Here is a 16,288-nt window from a genome sequence, read left to right as displayed (position 1 = left end):
CTCACTCCTTATCCTTAATGCCATGCAACTCAATAAAAGCAAGTCCCAGACTGAGCACATGGCTTTTGGCTGGAAGACCTTTAAGATGGTTGTTAATCTCAAAAGAATGAAATCAATTTCTTATCTCAAATCAAAGTAAGGTCCTACAAACTTCTAGGCTATATAATTTCTCATTGGCTTAAGACAGAGATGAAAGTGGTTGGCCTTGGCTTTTTCTTATGACCACTTTTCTTTTTTGTTTTAATAGCTTGAGTAACAATGGAACCCTTCCATTGTCCCCGCTTCCAGCTTCTTTCCTGCATAGTTGAGGTGGGAAGTAAGGACAGGGGAAAGATGAGAACGTCATTCAAAGGAAAATCCTATTTTGTTGTGGAAAGCTCTGTTTCCGCCATCACTGGAACAATGTCCTGGTTCCCACAAGGAGAAACCCCTTTGTACAAGAAAGTCTTCATAAACATTCTTTACCTCACATCCTAAAAGCTTTGAAGTCCTAATGCCCATTCTCAGGGAGGCAACTCTCAATGCCACTTATCAGCAACACATCTCAGGGCCATTACAAGGCGTCATGCATGTTTATGCATTTTGCATGAGTCAGATGCTCATGTATTTTGACTCCTTTGATTCTGAGGACACTAAATGTCTTAGTAGTGAGGAAAAGAGTAGACTGAAGGGTGGGAAGGAACAAAGATCCCTAGAGGAAGACAAGTTACTCAGCTTCTCCCCTCCTCTCCGTGGAACTCCAGGGCCCTTTGAGTACTTAATGCTACATCTGGGTCTGGTCAGACTGAGCAGGCTGACTTCAAAATCAGCATTGGTTTTGATAGGGCTCTAGACCAGGGTTTGGCTAAGGCCACTGTTCACTGACTCTCAATGCAACACTTACACCAAAACCATTCAGACTTAGTACATTTTACTGCAAAGAGAAGGGACAGGATTTGGTTTAACTGGATATGTGTTGGTCGGCCAAGATATGTGATGGAACATTCTTGGATCAAGTAGCCACCAGGTATGGTCCAGGAAAACAAGGGACACACTTAGCCAGAGCCTATGCATCAGCACACATATTGCTTAGTGCAAGGAGCTCTTAATAGCATGATGCCAAAGACGCACAAGTTATCAGAAGCTTGCAAAGCCTGAAGTCTAAGCCTTATACTAAAGCCCAACAAATAAGTGTAAAAAACTACCTACATTTCTGTCCCATCATTTAATAAGTACAAAAGTTCATCTATTGTAGAGGAGTTGAACATGAAGCACAAAAGGGTATTATGAAATAAAGTTTTATATATAAGTTTAGCTTGCATGGGAGCTGTAAATTTGTGGACAATGACCTATGCATGCTGTCTGCGCTGATTAAATATCTGTCACTTGGAAAGGATGGATTCCAAATTCTATCCAAGATTTTGTAGGCATCAGAACGTTCTTTGGTCAAGCAATGAATGGAGTGACCATGATGGTTATTAATAAACAGTCCAGATCTCCTCTCCTAATATATTGAAAAGGCTCTCAACATTCCCACTCCAGCTAGTGGTTGGGACAGTAATCCCAAGAAAACACTCCTTAGATTCATTTCTTCTGTATTTGACAAGATAGAACCCTTTGCACATACAACCACCCAGTTAGCAGAGTCTGGGATCTGCTAACAGCAGCTTTTCCAGATAGTTCATGTAATGGGGTTAAATAATCTATCTATTAATAGATTGTGGCTACCCAGGCAGGAAGTGGGGACAGGGAAGATGCTCGGATACAGCGGCTCCTTGGAGAAGAATTTGTCTCTCTGTCTTCCACCTTGGCCTAAATGGCAAGACAGCTACATGTGATGCTATCATTGTTGGTGAGATGACTAATCTAGGTACAAGTTCATTAACAGGAAGGGAAGTAAGAGGAACAAAACTATTCGAGGTTTTCTGGACCTTCTCCATCTGGCTTACCATGATGAATATTGTCAGCAGGCAGATGCTCATCGACATGATAGAGAAGCTGTCCAGGAACCAGGTACACCAAATCACCCTGTTGGAGACACCCTGATTTTTCAAGGTTTCCTTCAGTCTCAACTCCTTCTCCAAGACAATGCTCTTTACAGTCATGGAGACAGAGTAGATCCAGGCCAGCACCATGAAGATAGGGAAACAGCGGTTCAGGATGATCATAAAACTAAAGCAAGAGGAGAGAAGCAGAACAGTAGATTGCCCTGAATCTGGTGGAGTAAATGTTTGAGTAATGAAGTAATGAATTGACAATGAAGCACAGGTGGAGGGAAAAGGCAGAAAAGTCTCCACGGGGCATTCAATCTTTTAATATATTGGACTCTGCCTCCTCCCAAATAGTATGTTAGTTGTTCAGTTGTGTCTGATTCTTTGCAACCCCATGGACTGTAGCCCACCAGGGTCCTCTGTTGATGGGGTTTTCCAGGCAAGAATATTAGAGTGGGTTGCCATTTCTTCCTACAGGGGATCTTCCCGACCCAGGGATTGAATCTGGGTCTCCTGCATTGGCAGGTGGATTCTTTACCGTCTGAGCCACTAGGGTAGCCCCAAAGGATTACTTTTTTCCTTAGAGCAAGTTGGTAGCCTTTTGGTTAGCCCTGATGAAAACTCTGTGAGTAAAATGTATAAATAAAATTGTACTATGTATATTACACAGCATTCGTTATAAGATCTCAGCTTTTTGGTTAGTACAGATGAGTTCTCTCTGTACATAAAACATGTAAATTAAATCATACTATATATGTTACATAGCTTCTTATAAGATCTCCCAGGAAAGGACTGATAATACAGGATGTGACTGGAAGAGATACATGCTAACTGATGTTGAAGTCCAAGAAGGTGGACCAAGGGAACTGGTTGTGGTGAGATCATTAACTGAGCTCACAAGGGGTCAGCCAGTGAAGCACTACCTACCCTGAAGATCAAACCTCAGTTATACAGGAAGAGGCACAAAATAACTAATCACTGTGGCACTTTTAGAAGGCAACTGACCCACTGACAAATCAATCAGTGATTCAATGGTCACTGATTCCACCGGCCTATACTCACAGAGTACATTCATGGATATTCATTCCAGCAAGCAGGGCAAATTTGGTATTCTGGAATTACTCTAGTGGGAACTTTACATATGTTTTCCTTACACTTGACCTTTATAGTAAAGCCCTTGAGGTTATTATCTATTGAAAACTTCTGGGTAACACAGTAAGGGCCCAATTCGAGGGTGGGAGAGTTTCACTAAGATGGCCCTAGGAAGAGAATCATACATTCATAAAGCCCGCCCTTCTGGGACCTGCCACCAGAGGGCTCTCCCACATTGAATGGCCAGAATTCCTGCCTCCTCACTGTCTACCTGCCACTCACTTCTATTCTGATCATAAAAGTGGAACTGGGCTTTTGCTCCTGGTTCCATTTCCCGTCTCTGCCTATTATCCAACCCTAAACTGACTGTGGAACAGTCCCTGTTATCTCTTTCAGTCTTTTGCAGAGCTGAGCAAGAAGAACTGATTGGACTAAGGTATTACACCCATACGGGGTTTTATTTATACAACCTGGCCAGCTGGCAATTTGACTCTTCTTTTCTTCAGGCTGTGCACATTTCTCTCCTCCCTGAACCCCACAGACCCACATATACACTATGGTGAACTTGCCAGTTTTTTTTTTTTCTAGGAGTTGAATCCCTAAGCCAATTGCAGATCTCTGCTCCTGTCCTGGGACATTTCTGCCCCCACCCACCACAGTAAATGAGCCCTCCCAGCCCCTTCTTCCTCTTTGTCCCTCCCTCTACCGCTCCACCCCCAAATGCATGTTCAGAAAACAGTAGGATACTAGCATGTCTTGCTACTGGGCAGCAAATGTACAGGCTTGGGGATGGGGGTGGACAGGAAAGGGGGTCCAAGCTCATCCAACACCCCTCCACCTTTTCATGAAGCACACATCATGGGAATGCTAATTAGGGAAGGAGCTGCATTATTCCAAGGCTCCTAGGAACCGGACCTACTTGTGATGCAGAATCCTACTTTGCTGTTTTGGCAATCACTGGGCAAACACTCTGACCTGAACTCTTCCACATACCAAACATATTACATAGTGGAAATTTTAAAAGCCTGTGTTCCCTCCCCCAGCCTCACTTTCCCTGCTTTAATTTTCACCTTCCCTTTTCTACCAACTCCTTTTTCCCACTTTACTTATCCATCTGGCCCTGCCTGCAGCTGAGGGGGCAGGGCAGGTTCCTCAATCAGAGCTCTATTCTCCCCGAGCTGGCCCCAGGATCCAAAAAGATTTTTCTCCAAAGAGATTGAAGCCTGGGGAGCACCTCCCCTTCATCCCACCCCAGAAACCTGATTAGCTTGTCCTGGAGGGGGCCTGGGACCTCCGACTCACGAGTCATCCACGAAGCAGGGGTAAGGCATCTGCTGGAGATAGATTCCAACCGGAACCTCCTCCCGGGCCTGACTCCTCGTGATCCCCTGTTCAACCATGTCCTGCAGATAGGCAAACCCTCCCCAGATGTATCGGAAGTCTTCCACAGGATCAGCTCTGGGGCCAGAATCCCAGTACCTGAGAAGAAACCAGAGACAGGGACAAGGGATGTGGATGGGAATGGACAGGACAACTCACTCGTTATAAGCATGAGGGGACTTGGCATTCACTCTCCTGAAACTCTCTCCTGAACTTTTCCACACTCTCTGATTCTGTTTTCTGGGTCAAAGTTTAAATCTCAGTGATGAATATTAACCTCAGCATGATTTGTAATGGCTTTCATTCAAGGACTCTACTTTGAGCTTTACAAATTATCTTACTTCCTTTAACTTAATTTTTACTGATGTATAGGCTGAGCCCAGTTTCAATCCCTTACTCTGTAACAAATGTAATTTCTCAGTGACTCTGGTGAAACCTCATTTGCAGGATCTCTGTGAAGATAACCCAATACCTAGAGATTTTCATCTCCAAATTGCTCGAAGGCCAGCCAAGGACAAGTGCTAAGGTGAGGAAGTAAACACATGTAGCTGAATTCGCCTGGTCCCACCAACTAGCAGGGTCAACTGTCTAGCTTAGTTCTTTGATACCAAAGTGCTTTCCTGTGCCTTTCCAAGTGACCCTTCTGTCTCAGGAGGAGATGAGTGGCCTGAGCCCACAGGAGCCCCCTTTCCTTGCCTCATACATCACTGGGGATACCCAGGGTCTTCTGAGATCTCCTGAAACATCACCTGTCTTTGATCTTATTGGTTTTCTCCACCACATCTATGTCCATTCGGATCTTGTACTTCACATGGGGTGGTAAGGAACTGGTCCAGGGGTGCATGTCCGGAAATACCACTCCAGCCCAGAACCTGTTTTCCTCCAGCAGGGACAGGGCTCGCTGAGTGAGTTGAAATTCATCATCGTAGCTTTCAAACTTATCCAGGATCAAGCACTGTGCATAATCACAAAGGTTGAGAGTCTGAGGAACACCAAACGCAAAGACTCAAGGGCAAAACAGGGCAGAGGATCAGGGTTGCTGCCCCAGTGGATGGGTCAAAAGCAAGAAGACTTATAAACTTGCTGTTTGCTTAACTCTGGGCTCTGGTGTCAAGTCTTCAATGTGTGTAGATTTGGGGGGTGAAAGGGGGCTTAGAAACACTGACTTGCTCTCATCCCTGCAGATTTAGTAAGGACTGCACAATTGGGCTGTCCAAGGCTGTCCAAACATGCAAGTCATCAAAATGACAAAAATACTCCCAGCTCTCACTCCCCAGTACATGGAGTCTAGGGAGTGGGGTCACATCAGATACAAGCTGCTTTGAAGATCAGAAAGCCAGCCGATAAAAGAGTTTTAAAGGGAGACAGAAACAGTCCCAGCAGTGAACCTTCCTGCCTCTCTGCAAACACACAAGGATGGCCAGCTGAGGGAAGAGTGAGGAGGAAGAGAGAAAATAACAGAAAACCAAAGGCATTTCGTCAGAGAAATCGTTTCCAGTTACAATTTTATGACAGGTAATGAGGATAGAGAAGGAATCTCCTAACCTGTCTTTTTCTTTTCTCCGCCTGGAAGAGAAAAAAATTGTTATCTAGAAAAGAGCAGAACTAAGAATTTCTTTTAATTTGAATATTGAGTGTTGTCCACTTTTATAGATTCATTAAAGCATTGTATTGTACTCGGGTGTGTTTTTTCCTTAATCTCCTGTTTCTATAATACACTGGGGTTATTGTGCGATGTTTCTTTCTTAGAATGTAACTCACAAGAGGTCAGCTGGCCTTGCTTTGATTAATCTGTTCACGGAATACTTACTGAGAGCCTGCAAGGTGCCAGAGCCTGTTTGGCTCCAGGGATACAAGGAAGAAAGATAAAATCTCTTCCTGAAAGAAACTCCAGACCTAACGAGAGAGAGTTGGTGTAAGCCAACAGTCAGAATGCAGGTTCTGGTGGAAGCAGGCCTGGGGTAGTCAAGCAGCCCGGTGGTGGAATGAAGCTAAGTCTACCTGGAGGGGATCCTAGAGGGCTGCCTGGAGGAAGAGACTCTTGAGTAGGACGAGAATAAGCAGGAATTAGCCAAGGGAAGAAAGCAAGGGAAAGGTCAGCTCAGGCATGGAGAATCACTCACAGAATTTCTCCAGACCTGCAAGAACAGAATAGAGATCCCTTTCCCTGGTGCTTTCAAACCACTATGGAGATTTTAAAAGACAACTATACTTAAGTCCCACTCCAAACGACGAAGTCAGATTCTCAGAAGGCAAGATCATGGCATCAGTATTTTGTCAAACGCCCACACCCAGGTTGTCCTAGGGTATAGACAAGAATGTAAGTGAGCAGAGGTGAGTGGTGAGAGGTGTGCACTAAAAAGGCAGGTGGAAACCAGGTCAGTTGCTCCGCTGGGTTTGCAGGGTGATTGGCCAACTGAAAGGTTTCATGGGATGCAGGGCTTTCCATGCTAGTCAGGAGTTTTCCTGGCAAAACCCTAAAAAGCCACAAGAAACCACTGTGGGGCTCTAAGCAGAGGTATGACATATGAGATTAGATCATATTTCTCAAAGTTCACTGGTGGTAGGAAGGGGAAGCTGGAAGCCTGGTTAGAAGGCTGCTGATGTAACACAGGCTTAAAGGAACACATTAACTCTCCCACAGAGCCTGGTGAGTGACCTGGAACCCTAGTTTTATTGAGGAGGAGACCTGGCAGAGCTCACATAGCTAGATGGTGGCAGAGTCTGGCTTCTCTCCCCATTTTTCAACTCTAGGTCCAGACTTCTTCCCACACCAGAAGCCACTGGTACAGCCCAATCTATGGGCTCTCCATGTGCTACGATTGTCTCATAAAGTAAGAGAGCATGCTTGGATGGGGGATGGTTGGGAGGAGAATGGATACACATGTATGGCTGAGTCCCTCTGCTGTTCACCTGAAACTATCACAACGCTGTTAATCATCTATGTGTGGGTTAGTCACTCAGTCATACCTGACTCTTTGTGACTCTATGGACTGTAGTCCACCAGATTCTTCTGTGCATGGGATTCTCCAGGCAAGAATACTGGAGTGGGTTGCCATTTCCTTCTCCAGAGGATCTTCCTGACCCAGGGATTGAACCCAGGTCTCCTGAATTGCAGGCAGATTCTTTACCATCTGAGCTACAGGGATAACCCAATACAAAATAAAAAGGTAAAAAAAAAAAATAGAGCATAGCTATTATTTTTTATTCCAATCCCAAAGAAAGGCAATGCCAAAGAATGCTCAAACCACCACACAATTGCACTCATCTCACACGCTAGTAAAGTAATGCTCAAAATTCTCCAAGCCAGGCTTCAGCAATATGTGAACCGTGAACTTCCTGATGTTCAAGCTGGTTTTAGAAAAGGCAGAGGAACCAGAGATCAAATTGCCAACATCTGCTGGATCATGGAAAAAGCAAGAGAGTTCCAGAAAAACATCTATTTCTGCTTTATTGACTCTGCCAAAGCCTTTGACTGTGTGGATCACAATAAACTATGGAAAATTTTGAAAGAGATGGGAATACCAGACCACCTGATCTGCCTCTTGAGAAATTTGTATGCAGGTCAGGAAGCAACAGTTAGAACTGGACATGGAACAACAGACTGGTTCCAAATAGGAAAAGGAGTACGTCAAAGCTGTATATTATCACCCTGCTTCTTTAACTTCTATGCAGAGTACATCATGAGAAATGCTGGGCTGGAAGAAACACAAGCTGGAATCAAGATTGCCGGGAGAAAGATCAATAACCTCAGATATCCAGATGACACCACCCTTATGGCAGAAAGTGAAGAGGAACTAAAAAGCCTCTTGATGAAAGTGAAAGTGGAGAGTGAAAAAGTTGGCTTAAAGCTCAACATTCAGAAAATGAAGATCATGGCATCCGGTCCCATCACTTCATGGGAAATAGATGGGGAAACAGTGGAAACAGTATCAGACTTTATTTTTCTGGGCTCCAAAATCACTACAGATGGTGACTGCAGCCATGAAATTAAAAGACGCTTACTCCTTGGAAGGAAAGTTATGACCCACCTAGATAGCATATTCAAAAGCAGAGACATTACTTTGCCAACAAAGGTTCGTCTAGTCAAGGCTATGGTTTTTCCTATGGTCGTGTATGGATGTGAGAGTTGGACTGTGAAGAAGGCTGAGTGCTGAAGAATTCATGCTTTTGAACTGTGGTGTTGGATAAGACTCTTGAGAGTCCCCTGGACTGCAAGGAGATCCAACCAGTCCATTCTGAAGGAGATCAGCCCTGGGATTTCTTTGGAAGGAATGATGCTCAAGCTGAAACTCCATTACTTTGGCCACCTCATGTGAAGAGTTGACTCATTGGAAAAGACTCTGATGCTGGGAGGGATTGGGGGCAAGAGGAGAAGGGGATGACAGAGGATGAGATGGCTGGATGGCATCACTGACTCGATGCACGTGAGTCTCAGTGAACTCTGGGAGTTGGTGATGGACAGGGAGGCCTGGCGTGCTGCGATTCGTGGGGTTGCAAAGAGTCGGACATGACTGAGTGATTTGATCTGATCTGATCTGATTACTTGTCTATTTTAAAATAAAAACGTCTCCCTTTTTTAAAAAAAAATCAGTTTGTCAAGTTTAGGACTGCACATACAGAGTTTTAGCATTGACAAATAGGGTGAACTTGAAATTAAACTTCCAAAATAAAAAAGAATATTATTGGGGAGATGGGAATTCTTTTCAGTTTCTTGTGGCTGTGACACACACACACAGAGAACAGTCTATCAATTCCCTCATAGCATTACAAGGCACTTGGCCAGAGGAGTCATAGAGGTCTTACGGTCTGATGTCTTTGCTTCCCTGATGAGGAAACTGGTATCCGATGAGCAAAGGTCCTTGTCTAAGGTCAATATGGGTCAGAAGCAGAATATGGATCCATGTCTTCAAATGTTAAGCCTGAAGGGTGGTGCTGTTCCTTCACATTCCTCTAAGAGCAGCCACAAAGTGGGAGTAACAGAATTCTTGAACAAGATCTCCTGCTTCTGGTCAATAGACCAGCACTGTCCAGTAGAACTTTCCACAACAATGGAAATGTTCTACTTTTGCCCTATCCAACATGGTAGCCAGGAAGCACACACTGCTATTTTGCACTTGAAATGAGGCTAATGCATCTGAGGCACTGGCCTTTTCACTTTATTTAAATTTAAATAGTCACATGTGACTGCTGGTTACTGTATTGTTAGCACAGCTCTAAAGATAGTAAATTTCCGGAGGTCAGGGGCCATGTCTTGTTTACTAAGTCTCTGTAACAGTATTTCCTCATGAAAGGGGCTTAATAAGTGTATACTGAATTGAGTTAAATTTAGAAGTCCCAAATGCTGCAAGAAATACAACCTTACTACTGTGTGTTTTGAACATAATCCTATGCACCTGAAATCAGATGACAAACTGGGAGAAATTAGTGAAAGGTGAATTTTTGGTATAATGTTAACAAGAGTATAACTCTCATTAAAGCAAAAATAATAATAATAATAAAAACAAATACATTTTAATAATATGACTTTCTGAGCAATCTAACCCATTCTCTTTGAATTCTTCTTTCATGTCTTAAAGGGAAATCTTTAATAGTAGAGTAAGTGCTGATTTTTCAGTGATATTGTTTAGTCCTGCAATGACCGGGGCTCCATCCTGGCTGTTTTATCAGGCAGCTGATTCACAGCCATGTTTCCTGCTGTGTCTCTCTAGATTGGTACTCTGATAGTCTCTGGAAAAACAAAATCTAAATGGTTCTCACTCATTTTCACCCTGAAACATTTGACCCATTTTCCAAGTTAAATTATCATCTCTAGAAACATGGTACAGGGTGGTGTTTGAATGCCATCCCTACTTTGCTGTTTGCTAACCATGTGGCCTCTCTTTCTCTATTTGCAAAACAGAGATGTGCCTACCTTATAGGTATGTTCTAAGCATCACATGAGTGTGTTTGGGAAGGGCCAACCACTGCCTTCTGGTAAGAATAACAGTTGATGCTTAATGAAGGCTTACTATGTACCCAAAACTGGTCCAAGGGCTTTGCTTGTATTAACCCCGTGAATCCTCCCAACCACTTTATGATGATCACTCCAAGCTCTCTTATGAGGGAAACAAGCAAACTTCCTCTGGAGAGAACCTGTGTTTTAACTATGTAGGATCCTAAGAGTGAGTGAGTGTTAGTTGTTCAGTCGTGCCCAACTCTGTGTGACCCCATGGACTGTAGCCCACCAGGCTCCTCTGTCCATGGGATTCTCCAGGCAAGAATACTGGAGTTGGTTGCCATTCCATTCTCCAGGGGATCTTTCTGACCCAGCAATCGAACCCAGGTCTCCTGCATTACAGGCAGATTCTTTACTGTCTGAGCCACCAGGAAAGCCTGTAGGATACTAAACAATTTCACAAATAATGAGGACTTGATCAATACCATTTTAATCACTGTTTTTGCAAAATATCTTCAAAGTTAAGAGAGTCCAGTGGCATTTAAGCCCAGCCATTTATAATAGCTGTTTGTCTAGGGAAGAAGACAGTTATTTTAAAAAAACAATATGGCTGGGAACACAATCCATCCCAAACTTATCTGCAGCACCCCATCTGGTTAGAAGTATGCTATGAACAGAAGCCAAAGCTTCCACCTGGGCAACAGGGGTGGCAGTGGGATGGATCCTAAGCCACTGGTGTTCACTAGCTTGCTCATTGTCCATTAGTTGAAAGTCAGACAACTCTATCCAGAGGAAGGTCTTATGAAACTAATCCAGAGGTCAAGGCAGAGCAGCTGTGGAAGCTGGTTTGGACATGAGTCAGAAGTCCCTAGGTCATACCCTGAGGTATGATTCATAATGTATCCTTGCATTCTCATGGGGAGGCTACCTGCCTCACAGCAAGTGACCTCATTCCCTACTGGCACTTACTCTGGGTCCCTGAAGTGAAGATCTTGACTAATGAACACGTATACTCATGTGAATAGGTGCATGAGTGTGTTTGGGAAGCAATGGTGAATGACTACACCCTTAACCAAGGTCATGAATTTTGACACATCTGGTCTGGTCTGGTTGGCTTGTTAAGTTAAAACATAGTAGATTCTAATGAGACTGAAGCCACAGAGTCTGTTTATAAAAGCTCTTTGATTCTAAACAGAGAGAAACAGTGTGATCATGGATGCTGGGAAGAATATTGTAGGTAGATAAGAACTGGCCAGTGAGAGAGGCTCAGCAGAAAGATAGCATCACGACTAGGAAAAAATTCAAAGGGCATCTTCACTGATTAAAAAGACAGTCTCCGGGGTCTCATGGCTATCGTCTAGACAAATTTTGCAACCAGAGTTGAGAATCTCAAAGAGAATTTTTAAAATGCCCTGTGATAGCCAAGGGCAGTAAAGCAGAGAAGAGGTTTCCTTGTCTCATTCAGTTTCCAACTGCTGTGGCCAAAATCTGGGTGGCAGGGTCATTGCCATTTGAAGTCTATACAATTCCTACCATTCCTTGTTGGTTGTTTTGCTGATTCTCAGCAGGAAGCAGAGTTCACCCTGCCGGAAGAGGTGTGGCCTTCTCCAGGGCAGACAGCTGTGTTCAGGACCTCTGGAGAATGCAGTCATTTGTTTATACAGCTAAGTCAAACACCACCTTGGGAGAAGAAGCTGCAGTAGCAGCAGGCTTCCTTCTTCAACTGTGACCCCTCCAATGCTAATTCAAACACATTAAGTAATAAATAAATTAAATTATCTCTTAAGTGGAAAACTATATCCAGTAGAGGCAAAGAAATAAAGAACCATTCTCTTGGCTTGAACTTGATAATCAAAGGAGACTGGTACTCTGGGCTGACCTTTTTTGGCTAATACGTTCAGGACATGTGAGGCATAAATCTTCAGGGAAAAGAAAAGCACTGCACCCTTAGAGACGCTGGCTCTGCAACCTTGTCTCTTACATCTTTAACTTCCACACTCAGGCCGAGAACAAAGTGGCTGATGAATGCCTCAAGTGGTCCTGCTGGTGTTAATGTAGACACCTGGGGTTCCTTTTGAAAAATGCCAATGAATGTGGGCAAACATCCCAGAATGAATTTCCTGGCAGATCTAAACCTTAACACTCAAGATTTGTTTCTCCCCACATGGAAAAAGCCACTGGATAAAATAGCTTTGGGCTGTTTGTGTTGGTTGGGATGGTGAAGTACAGGCCAGAGGCGCCGCAATAAATTTTATCTAACACACTGGGCACCATGAACAGACATCTGAAATGTTCAACTGTAAAAAGTGAGGAAATGCACCATGACTGGAAAACAAAGGGAGAGGAAATGCACAGCTGTTTAAAAATGTCTGTTTCTAAAATAAATACAATAATGAAACAAATAAAAAGGTCACGTTGGAGCATGAAGACTCACACTCCACCAAAGCCCCCAGGTGATGCTTCCTGTGTAGCTGGGTTCAAGGAAAGAGAACAGTCTGGCTGACTGCAGGGCACTTTAGCTCTCAAAGCTTTCTTGTTTAATCATTCCAACAACTTTGGGAGGTGAGTGTTATCATACTTAAAATATTTAATAAGCAACAGAGCCGGGCACTAACTGTTGAAAGCACATTCCAATCACAAACACCCAGTCCAGCCACATTGGTAAATGCTGCCCTGGCTGTAACTTCACTTATCATCCTTATTTTCAGCAGGCAGGGGAACAATATTGCCTGAAATCACAGAACCAGTAAGTGATGGCAAGATGAGTTTCAGAAAATCTCACTGGGCAGTATGGGAGCTGAACAGAAGCAGTAAGAGACCAGAGGCCCAGAAACCAGCGAGGAGAGTTGGTACCAGTCCCTGTAAACAGAGGCCGTACATGGAGAGAGTGAGGAAGGGGGGTTTCAGAGACAATTTGGAGGATAATTGACAGAGCTTGGAGGATTTGTGACATTTTGGATTTGCGCAACTTGCTTCTCCTCCATCAGATTGAATTGTAGCAGTTCTCTGAGATACTACCACTACGAAGGCCTTGGTAGTTCAGTCAGTAAAGAGGTTCGACCCAGGTTCGAGCCCTGGCAGGTGGGTTCTTTACCACTGGTGCCACCTGGGAAGCCTCTAAACCTAGCTATTTCCAACCAGAAAAGACTGAAAAAGAATAGTATCTGCTATCCTGAACTTTACAAAATAATTACTGTCCTTATCCAATTTATTAAATGGGCTTCCCAGGTGCTCCTAGAGGCAAAGAACTAGAGTTCGATCCCTGGGTCACAAAGAGTCCTGGGAGGGGGAAATGGCAACCCATTACAGTACTCTTGCCTGGAGAATCCCTCAGACAAAGGAGCCTGGCAGGCTATGGTCCATAGGGTTGCAAAGAGTTGGACACGACTGAAGCGTGCATCCAACTCATTATATAATTTATCCAAACTTACTGAGCTCCCTACTAATGTGGCCCCTATGGTAGAAGAAAAAATTTCCTCTTCACAGCCAGACAGTTCTGGGTTAGAATTCTGAAGCCATCTCTTATCTGCTGTGGTATATTAGGCAACTAGGTCTTTCATTCTATAAAATGGTAACAATTATGCCCGCTGGGCAGGCGGGAGTGTTGCACGAGATGACGTGTAGGACTGTCCAGCACAGTGGCTGGTCACAGCAGGCTCAAACGCCGCTTCCTTCCTTCCACCTATGACTCAAGCCCTCCCTATCCCCGACCTGTGTTCTCCTTCCTCCATCCAGTTCTATGTTTCTGAAAGACTGATGAGACATAAAATAAGATCATTGTCCATAAGCTGTTTGTGATCCAGTTCATGGCTCTTGAAATAATATGCTTTCATGCTGTAGACTTTTGTACCCTTCTGGAATTATCTGACAGTCCTGATTCTAAACCAGTTCATAAGGTTAATATGAAGAGTGGCTTCATATCCCTGGTTAATGCTTACATGAAATGAGAAAAAGGACATTCCTCACATGGCCTGTGGTTCAAGGGTAGACATCCTTGTGGTTCACAGCAAGAGCTGCCATGCATCAAATGGCTAGGTGCCCAACCCTCTCCAGTCTCATCCTCACAGCCACTTGGAAAGGAGGGCACTGCCAGCCCCACCTAAGATGTGAGGAATCAAGGGCAGAGAATTTACACACAGGCTTAACTAATCAATGGCACTGAGTGAGTGCCATCATTCTAAGTGCATCGCACACTTCACTCACTTCATCCTCCACAGCGATTCTGTGAGATCTGTTGTGTTATTACCTATATTTTACAAATGACAAAATTGAGCCTTTGCAGGTAAAGTAGATTTCCCAGAGGGATACAGCTTATAAGCCAGATCCAAGATGTTTATCCTCACTGGTGGGTGAGAAGATTCCCCAAGCAGTGACCTAACATGGTATACAATGACCCAGCAAGGCGGCTCCAGAGGCATGGTACGCTCTCCAGCCTGCTCCATGGAACGTCCAGTAACTAAGGCCTTACCCCAAGCAGAGAGAAAGAAGATTTAGCACTTCTATGAGGTGAGGAGAGAACCTACTGAATCACTCCCCTTTCCTATAATGACAAAATGTATAAAAATTTGGTCTTAGTTCTTGGAGCTGCTGTTGTTCAATATCACTTCTGAATGCCACACTGACCTGTGAAAGTCGCTCAGTCATGTTCGACTCTTTGCAACCCCATGGACTGTATAGTCCATGGAATTCTCCAGGCCTGAATACTGGAGTGGGGAGCCTTTCCCTCCTCCAGGTGATCTTCCCAACTCAGGGATCAAACCTAGGTCTCCCACATTGCAGGCAGATTCTTTACCAGCTGAGCCACCAGGGAAGCTGACCTGGATCAACATATTTTATGTTTTACAGTATTTTTTGCTGAATTTTCCTGAAATGATTTTTTTCTTTTCTTTTTTTGGAACAGGCAGGGAAGTAGGCTTTGAGTCTGGCCCAGAAGTTCTCAAAGCTCTTTAACAAAAGTCATATTATTGAAGAGGGGAGAGGCTCAATCAAGCCTTAAACAGCCTGTGCAGGAACACGCTTACTGCCCTGTCCTGGAGAAGTCCTGCAGCCACTGTGAAGGGGTTTTCATGCCCTGTCTGCTCCTGAGGATAAGAACTGGGGAGTTTCCAAGGCTCTGCCTTGGACTTCCCAATTCCAAGGCTCTTCCTGACTTCCCAAAACACAAGGACAAAAACAGAACATCCCGGGACCAGTTGCAAGGATCAGATTCTTCTTCACTACTCTTCACCCCCTTCTTCTCTTTTCAGGTCACTGGTCCTCACTTTTCCTCCCCCCACCACCCCTGAGGGCAGGAAGATCAGAAACCTCAGCACAGTTACCTGCTGGGTTTCTGCCACCATCAAAACCCCTGTTAGGAACCCCTGGGGCAGGCCACTAACTGGTGGCTACCCTAGTCTTTGCTTAGGAGCACTTGGCTGTGCTAATGGGATTGCAAGTCCCTGGGGACATGCTGGTGGCTGATGTTAGATGAGATTATAGTTTTGAAATCCCTAGAGGAGCAGCAGGAGGGGCTCAGTGTCTGGGCCTAATTTCATTAATTCCACTCGCCTCCTCCCAAGCAGTAGCTTCTGTTTGTTTGTTTGTATTTTACTAAAAAGTTAATATTTAAGTGCTTACTAATTGCCAGGCACTATCTTAAGTGTTTTGCAAGGATTAACCCAGTTAATTCTCCTAACAAGCCTATTAGATAAGTATCAATATATCCATTTTACAGATGCAGAAATTGAGGCACAATTAGCAGGGATTTGAACCCAGGTGGTCTGGTTCTGGAAACTAAATTCTTAACCATCTAATATATATTAAGTATCTATTTGGTATCTGGTACTATATTAAGCACAAGATATGTGGAAAAACTGATCTTTCAAGAAAATAAGTCCTTTACATCACTATACAAATATCAAGTCAAACA

At 44.0% G+C, this 16,288-nt stretch overlaps 1 protein-coding gene across 2 annotated transcripts in view; it reads right to left on the bottom strand.

Annotated features, from left to right (window-relative positions):
• The window catches only part of ABCA4 (ATP binding cassette subfamily A member 4), a 125,686-nt gene that overhangs the window by 76,979 nt on the left and 32,419 nt on the right, over positions 1-16,288 (bottom strand). For both annotated transcript variants that reach the window (XR_011565790.1, XM_070786074.1), the window contains exons 9-11: positions 5,192-5,397; positions 4,365-4,541; positions 1,929-2,151 (exon numbers count right to left, since the gene is read on the bottom strand). Coding sequence is in view for 1 of the 2 variants with exons in the window: in XM_070786074.1 (XP_070642175.1) it covers positions 1,929-2,151; positions 4,365-4,541; positions 5,192-5,397 (606 nt within the window). In the remaining variant the exon portion in view is untranslated. The remainder of the gene's footprint in view (positions 1-1,928; positions 2,152-4,364; positions 4,542-5,191; positions 5,398-16,288) is intronic.

The sequence above is a fragment of the Bos indicus genome, chromosome 3 (assembly GCF_029378745.1).
Source record: "Bos indicus isolate NIAB-ARS_2022 breed Sahiwal x Tharparkar chromosome 3, NIAB-ARS_B.indTharparkar_mat_pri_1.0, whole genome shotgun sequence".
NCBI classification, from domain to species: domain Eukaryota; kingdom Metazoa; phylum Chordata; class Mammalia; order Artiodactyla; family Bovidae; genus Bos; species Bos indicus.
Note: the sequence above shows the minus strand (reverse complement) of the source record. Positions and strands in the feature narration are given on the sequence as shown.